We start from the raw sequence: 8,136 nt of genomic DNA, 5'->3' as shown, positions 1-8,136 counted from the left end.
ACAGAAAAATTCAACCTGAAGAAGGCAACCTAACAACTGAGAAATTTCTTTTAAGTAATTTATCTACTGCAGTTACAAGAAGCAAGAAACAGTATTGTAAGGGGAAGATTAACTCTGAGCGCTGCTGTTAACTCCAGCTGTTACTTATAGTAATTGCTATTTGGATTTTCGCCTCTACAAAGACTATCTTGTTAATTAACAAGACACGGGAAAAGTCCAGATGAGAAAGCCCAGTTACTAGATGACACAATGCAGAGTCAGGAAAAAAAGGAGTCAGGTAAAAGACTATAGGGTCTTATAAAAGGTCTATAAAGAAGAAAAAGGTTTTCCATGAGATAATTACGATTCTTCCTTATTCTGCATGGTAAATTTGCAAAACAGGTTACTTAAGATGGCTGGGGAATTCTGTGGACTGATTGAGTTAAGCTTAATCACACTGGTAGAGATACAGAAGAAGTAAGAAATTCCAATACTGGATGTGTTACTAAGGAAAATATAATTTCTATTAGTGATTGAAACGGAAATTGGCAGTGGTGGCTCAGAACATAATGCCTATTTATCCTTATGGAAAACATGACACCTCAATTCAGTGTCAGATAACAATGTGCCAAATATAAAAAGGGATTTTCATTTGGCATTTTAAGTACTCACTCCTGCTTCTAACTATGGTATGAGGAGAGCAGTTCCTATTCTGGCTGGATGAGAAAATGTCTATAAATGAAATTTAGGAGAAAATGTGTATATTTTTTCACAGACTAATATAGTTTACAGTGCAAACTGCTTTTTAATTGCCTTTCCTAGTTAATGTTTTGACTTTTATGTGGATTAATTTTTTTCAAAGAAAAAGACTGAATGTCTGTTTCTCTCAAGATAAGCTCAATTCCGTTCCTGTCTGTTAAAATCCTGGTACTTATTTTCAAGCACATTTCCTTTATCATGTCTTTTCTTCATTTGTATAGGTTTATTTGAATGTAGTTTCCAGAAAACCTTATAGTTTCTTACTCTAATAAATTACTCCTGGAGCCAGATGATAAGAGGTTCTTTATGTTGCCACTTTCCTTTCAGAAATATGATTTTGTATCATATCCTTAATGTCTGCTATGCTGTTCATTGAAGTCAGGGGGATCTGTGGATGCAGTGACATTTGGATTATACCCTCTGTTCCTGATGGACAGTTGCCAGCGTTCTAAAATGTTTTTTTTTCTGACCATCAAACAAGAGAATCCAGGGTAGAATAGAAGGGGTGTTGCAGTTTAATATTACTATGGATAGAGTATTTTAAACTATAATTCAAGACTCTGTTTCTTTTATTTAAAAGGAAATATGAAAGCTTAGAACAGGACTCTTTCCTATGCTGCCATGATTCTTTATTTTAGGGTTATAGCTTACTTAGGAATCTAGTTCTGTCCTGCAGCTCCTCAGTTTGTATCACATTGTGACACCAGTATTTAGTCAGCAGTTACTCACACTAATGGAACAACTTGTGCATAACTGCTGATGACTGTGAGTAATAACTTTATGGTATATAAGCAAATTAATTCTTAAAAAATCTGAGGAATTTAGATTCCCCTCTCTAAAACTGGCCAAGAAATAAAGCCTGTCATGTTACAGGTTTAAAATAATACGATGCAGCGCAATGAAATGTGTATCATAAGCATTAGAAATTTTCCATGTTGTGTATTTACCCCTGCATTTATTTAACTTTAATTACATTTTCATTAATTTAATTTTAGATGCTCCAAAATCTTATTTATAAAAATATCTAGGAGTTTGATTCTTAAAATCTGTGCTGAATACTGTTTTTTGCATAATACTATAAGCCATGTATACTAGATATTTTCATTCAGCCTGAACAAAATAATAAGAGACTGTAAAAGCTGGTATATATTAAGTCTCTGTTTATTAATGTGAATGTCAAGTATTTATGGATGTGGTTCTAGTTTTGTAAGCAGAAAATACTAGTCTAACATAAAATGAAGTAGCACAAAAGAACAGCTGTACTTAAGAAGCAGGAGAACTTATTTTAGCAAAAAACTGATTACCTGAGTTACCTGGTTTAGTACATGAAATTGTAGTTCTTAATAATAATACTTTTGACAGTGTATTTTTAAACATGTATTAATAGGGTAAATAAACTAATAAGAAATGCAGAATTTGGAATGCAACAGACCTTTTAAGTGGAACAAATACAATCCAGGGTCTTGGAACCTGTGTCTGTTATATTCCATCCCACTTGAATATCACCCGGCTAGCAGGAGCGGTAGTGAACTCAATACTATGTACAGTATAAATAATCGTCATATTTTGAGCAGCAAGCATCATGACCAGCTGATATTTTCTTTCCTCAGGACCAGTTGTTCCCAAGAGTGCGTGGCTGAAGCCATATGATCTTATCAACACATTTGAGAGCCCTACCCAAACACTGAGAGAGATTTTGCTGCAGCAATGACTGTCATAGAAGAAAATCGCCCTTTTGCCCAGCAGCTATCCAATGTCTACTTTACTATACTTTCACTTTTTTGTTTTAAACTTTTTGTGAAGATCAGCCTCGCTATACTTAGTCATTTCTACATTGTGAAAGGAAACCGTAAGGAAGCAGCAAGGATAGCTGCCGAATTTTACGGAGTTCCTCAAGGACAAGGTATATTTGTACTTACTATCTTATCACTACTGTTTGGGCTTTTTGTTGTTACTGGGTTTTTTTTTTCCCCAGGTAATTACTTATCTGCTAGCCTCATTTATATGCAGTTTGTCAAATGATATGTGTGAGTGGGTGTTTTTCTGTAGTTCTTGCTGTGTTTTTTTTTTAACAAAAACTATCTGAAGGAGTCTTGTTAGATTATTTAAGCGCCTTTTTTTTTTTTTTAGGTTAATATTAAGTTCAGATAAAACTGAAGTATTACAGCCAGTGTCCTGTTAGGAGAGAGCCTATACTTAAGATGGCTGTATTTAAGATTTTAAAATACTTCCCAATCTAAGACTATTTTCCCAATTGCTTCTAAGGTTCCCCAGCTTACCCATGTGTGGTTGAAATTTTCCATGCTTGGCATGTGATTATTTTGCAACACTTCAGTGAAACTAGTCCCAATATTTCTGAGAATTATTTCTTGATTAAGTTAAAACTTTCTTATAATAATATATTTGAGAAGATACAGTCCTTCTGTACTTTGAATAAGTTAGTGTCTTGGCACATATCAGGAAGCTTACTGTTTGTCAGGGTGAGCTTTAGGGCATCTGTGTGGGAACCCATCAAATTTTACTGGGTTGAAAGCTCTTGTGAGAATTCCTTTTTCTGTTTGCTCAAGCAGAACTTTGGCAAGGCTGGGCACTAGTGTTCCCCCAGGCTCATCTGTGGTGAGCCAGTACCATTTTCACTCAATTCTTTTTCTGGGTCACAGAACGCAGAAAACTCTTTTCTCAATTGTGGTATCCTAGTGCATGACTGAGCCATGGTTTTGATCAACTTGGGATCCTTGCTGCCTTGATTGTCTTCATTGTTGTTCCTTGTATTCTGGGATGATATCAAGTTTGAGTTAGGCAATGGAATAGGAAGACTTGTCTTGCCTCTTATCACCTTCACCACTCATCCCTAGGTACCGTGAATGAGAAGAAATAACCCAAGTTAAATGCAAAGGGGGAGACTATAGAAACGAGCCAGAAACAGTTTCAAACCTAAAGATCTTTTCAGTCTTCAATGTTGGGACAAAAGCTAGGCATTTTTTGTGTATGTGTTTAAATTTGCAAACCAAAAAGAGTGGCTTACATCCTAAAGCAGGAATTAACTTGCTTTGCAGTAGATTTACTTGAGGTGGATTTATAGCATGTGTTCTGTGCACAATTCAGAAGGTTCTGAAACCCAGGGGTTTTACATCTGAGTATGTTAATGACATCATCTGAACTACTATGCATGTGTGTTTGTGTGTGAGTATATGTACAGATATATATGTATGTGGAGGTGTGTGTATGTATGTATTCACTACAGTTGGATGGGAAGGACTGTCTATCCCACTGGCAGAAATACTCGCAGAAAATGTTGTAGCCCTCACTTGAAATCAAGAATTTTTTGTCAGAAACTGCTGGCTAGCTCTTAGGCAGCTCATTCTGGGAAAGCTGACGCAGTATCTGAGTAAGGAAGGAAAAAGACTGGGGAAAAACTAGGGAGAAAGGAATAACATGCATCAGGATGGCAACTAAAATAGTCTCTACAATGTTACCTGTTGCTGAATCGAGGAGACTTTAGTTTGGTCATTCGTCAACTGTCTGAACTATTATATCTGAACAGATGTATATTCAGCATTCTAGTAGCTGGCCCATGCAAAAGATGAAAATCTGTCACTCTTGCAGGTTACTTTTTTGCTCAGGTAGCAGAGGTTTATATTGATTTAGAAGCTCAAACATATGGTAGAGTTTCTGCTTTTCTGCTTGGTTTAATAAAAGAAAATGATTAATGCAACTATTTTGTGCTTAAATTGTACTTTTTACAACTCAACACCAGTGTGTCTTTAATTTTTCATTGCCCACATTGCAGTGTTTGGGTCTGGATTTGTAACAGTTCTAACCACATGTTCAGCTAATGTTACATAATCTGCAAATTCAGCCATTTGTTGTGATTAAAAAAAAACAATCCTTGCTCTTTGGGCTGCAAATAAGGCTCCTCAAAATTACCGTTTTATCTCATCTTTTCTATACCTTTGTTCTGTGTTTGTAGAAGGGGGCATGTTACTGACTGAACTCACACCATGTTGTGGGGTTTGGTTTGTTTGTGAAATACAATACAGAGATACCTCAGTAGGTTTTATACAATGCCATATAACAAAATATCCTGTTCAAAGTAATATCTAGAAGATGTACAATGAGGAATGTGAAGCTACCACTTGAAACATTAAATGATAAAATTAAATACTGAGTATCCTCCTAATTAGTGATCCTGTTCTCTGTTTTTAGTTAAGCAACAGAGAAGCCTCAGCAGAAAAAAAAACAACAAACTAAACCAGAAAATTAGCTTATCATTGCCTAATTGAAGTTTATAGAGTTTCAAGAAGTAATTCAAATTAGAGGAAATGTTAGTTTTCATTTTCTAGTTTAACCTGATTACGTACTCTTAAAATTCTGTTAGTGCTGGTATTTTCAGTTTGCTTGTAATAGTACAAAATTACTTTTTGCTATCATAATGGCCTGGCTAGGATAGAGTGCTATAGTTCTGAAGAAGAAAAGAGCCTTTGGAAATAATATGCTACTGGGCACAGGCATTATTTCATGTTTACGGAATTGAGCTCATGAATTAAAACAAGCCTTTCTTTTACAAAGCCTGTATAATTGAGGACATTTTAGGTACTGAGCAGTAGCACTTGGTGGAACTCGTTTTATCAAACTGAAGGTTTACAGGTCCGTACAGGATTTGAGGCCCAGGGATCACACATTTCATGGCTGACTTCCTTTGTCTTGTGGCTTGTTCTTTGTTGACTACAAGGAGACAGCTTTACCTGTGCCATCTGCCTACTGTGGTCTTGTTGCTACATATTAGTAGTGAAACAGGTCATATTTTGTTCCTTAATATTTCAGGAATATTTTGTCTCCAGTTTGGATAGTTACCAAGCTACTGTGTTAAATCTATCCTTTGGATCTCATATGTGTCTGAACAGCTGGATAGCGATAGCTTCCCAATAATTGATGAGAAATTATACGGTGTATGTGGCATTGAGATATAAGAACTAGATCAGTATTCAGCATCAGCTAAGACCAGGACAGTGCATATAAAAGCTCTACTAATTATAAGTCTCATTTATTTGTTTATGGAGATGAAGTCCAAGTAGAACTTTTCTTGTGTACAGCTGAAAGGCACTACCAGAGATAATTTGGATGCTCTAGGATCAAGTATATGTGGGTTGTCTGGCAAATGTTTGGCTAACCTGGTTTTAAAATGCTTAGTAATAGTGATTTCTCAGCATCCTTATGCAACCAATTCCAGTTTTTAGTATTCTCATCACTAGAATGCCTCCCACTCCCATGAAGACCTACCTAAATCTTTATTTCTGCAAACTAATTACATAAAATATAATTAAGGCATTTATCAGGTTTTTTTCCATGTATGAAAAGTAATCAATTAAAAGAGTATTATCATGCATCTTCCTACCTCTACCATTTTTGCCTTTTCTAGAATAAAGAAAAAATCTATCCTCCTAAGTCTTGTTTTCAAAACCTGGAATTACTGTAGTTGCTGTCCTTTGGACTTGTGCCAGTTCATATACAGTTCATAGACATCTTTATTGATGTCTGATTCCCAATGTTAAACAGAGTGCTCCAGCTGAGACTTTATTAGTGTGACTAGTGGAACTATTAGTTGTGTAAAAGTGGAACAGTTATGTCATGCGCCATATGTATGATACCCTATGTAATACCTTAATACCTCCTGGAATGCTTCTTCTTTTTTTTTTTTTACCCCCCCCCCCCCCCCCCAACAGTAAAGTATTAAGGCTATCTGTAGCCTATAAACCCCATGTTAAAACAGAGTCACTGTACTATGCATTTGCTTTTTCCTCTCTAAGTATAATACTTTGTACTGGCCTTCAGCTAACTTCGTGCTCTTGATATCAGACAATTTCTCCATTTTACTCAAGTCTGTTTTGAATTGTTTCCTTCTGAGCAGTGTTGCAGCACCTGCAGTTTAGTGTCACTGATTTTAAAAAAAATAAATATTTTGTCATCCACAATATTAAAAAACTGAATAGCACTAAATGTAGGACAGAACTCTGCAGTCTTTTACATGTGCTTAAGGTGAATTAAAGACCCATGTCTTAATAAACTTTCAGAATTGAATTCTTTTTTCAGTGAAGTCAGTGGTATTACTACCATAAAAAATTAAATTAAAGATGGATCCATTCTATTACAAAAGTCCCATTTACTGGATTATTTTTAACTTTGGCACTAATTTTGTAAACACTTACTCATATACACATACTTGCCCCACTGAATTGAAAGGGACTGATTAGTTGCTTAGAGCCAAGTGCTTTGCAAACAGGGACTATAGCCGTGTTGTAAATAGGTTATGGTGCCTAGCTTTTCTTTTTTTTTATTGCGTTGAAGTGAACATGTATTTATTTATTACGCTAGAAAATTTGCAAAAGTCAACATTTTATTAATTTCTTTCTGTATGAAAAAAGTCATAGCACATATATGTTTATTCCATTTTAAAATTCTGTGCCCTACAAACTGACCTACAAAATTAACTTACTTGCAAATTAACTTTGGGTAGAATTAGTTCCTTAGCAGGCTATCTGCAGTGACAGGGATCTGCACATTAAGATTTCTTCACTCACTGTATTTCCACACCCATGAAGAGTTAATAATTCAGCCTTTTGTGCAGCTGTTGCTGGATACAAACCAGAGGATCAAAGCAACCTTTAGATTCTTCCTACTATACCAACTAGCTGGTCATATCATGGAAAGTGCTCTGTATATACAAGTGCTGATTTGGAGCTTCAGCTGAGTTTTGTAGTTCAGTTGCTTTAGGATGTAGTGGTAGCGCTGTGGTATGAAGTGATTTCAAAGTATAAGTGTGTATCAAATCTTCAGAGTTAATTCATTGTCAGGTGTTTTGGGTCTGCAAGATATAAACTCTGCTGACAAATACTGGTAAGAGCTTGGTTGGTATGGAAGAGTCCATACTTTGATAATACAGATAATTTTATAGAAGGAGGTATAGTTCCCATTTATAAACTTCTGATAAGGCAAAAGGAGTCTGTTTTATCAATATTAAACCTTATACTCAGTAACTGTCAAAATGCTTTTAGCTGCAAGCAGAAAGTGATATAGAGAAACTGTTTTATGAAAGAGTCATTTTGCAGAGGTTAATATAGCATAAATGACAAACATCTAGTCATGTACTTACACAGATACCTGGGGTCTGATGCACAAGCTAAGTAGTTCTGAAAACATAAAATTCTTTTTCTTTAATAACCTATTTTTTAAATTATGTCAACTCTCTTTGCAAAAATTTTCATAGAATATCACTTTTTGCATAACTATACTATTTTAAAGTAATATTTGAAAGTTACTTGAAAGCAGAATTTGTAGTATTTGAGTATAGCTTCTCAAAATATACCAGTTTTGCAGAACTAGAGGCAGGAGTATGCCCTG

At 35.3% G+C, this 8,136-nt stretch overlaps 1 protein-coding gene across 1 annotated transcript in view; it reads left to right on the top strand.

Annotated features, from left to right (window-relative positions):
• Positions 1–2,445: 2,445 nt before the first annotated feature.
• ASB5 (ankyrin repeat and SOCS box containing 5) overlaps positions 2,446–8,136 on the top strand; it is a 28,882-nt gene continuing 23,191 nt past the window's right edge. The window contains exon 1 of the mRNA XM_010569973.1: positions 2,446–2,641. Coding sequence (XP_010568275.1) covers positions 2,446–2,641 — 196 coding nt within the window. The remainder of the gene's footprint in view (positions 2,642–8,136) is intronic.

Source organism: Haliaeetus leucocephalus, unplaced genomic scaffold (assembly GCF_000737465.1).
Source record: "Haliaeetus leucocephalus isolate CR32 unplaced genomic scaffold, Haliaeetus_leucocephalus-4.0 Scaffold284, whole genome shotgun sequence".
NCBI lineage: Eukaryota > Metazoa > Chordata > Aves > Accipitriformes > Accipitridae > Haliaeetus > Haliaeetus leucocephalus.
The sequence above is the reverse complement of the archived record's forward strand: the minus strand, read 5'-3'. Positions and strand labels throughout refer to the sequence as shown.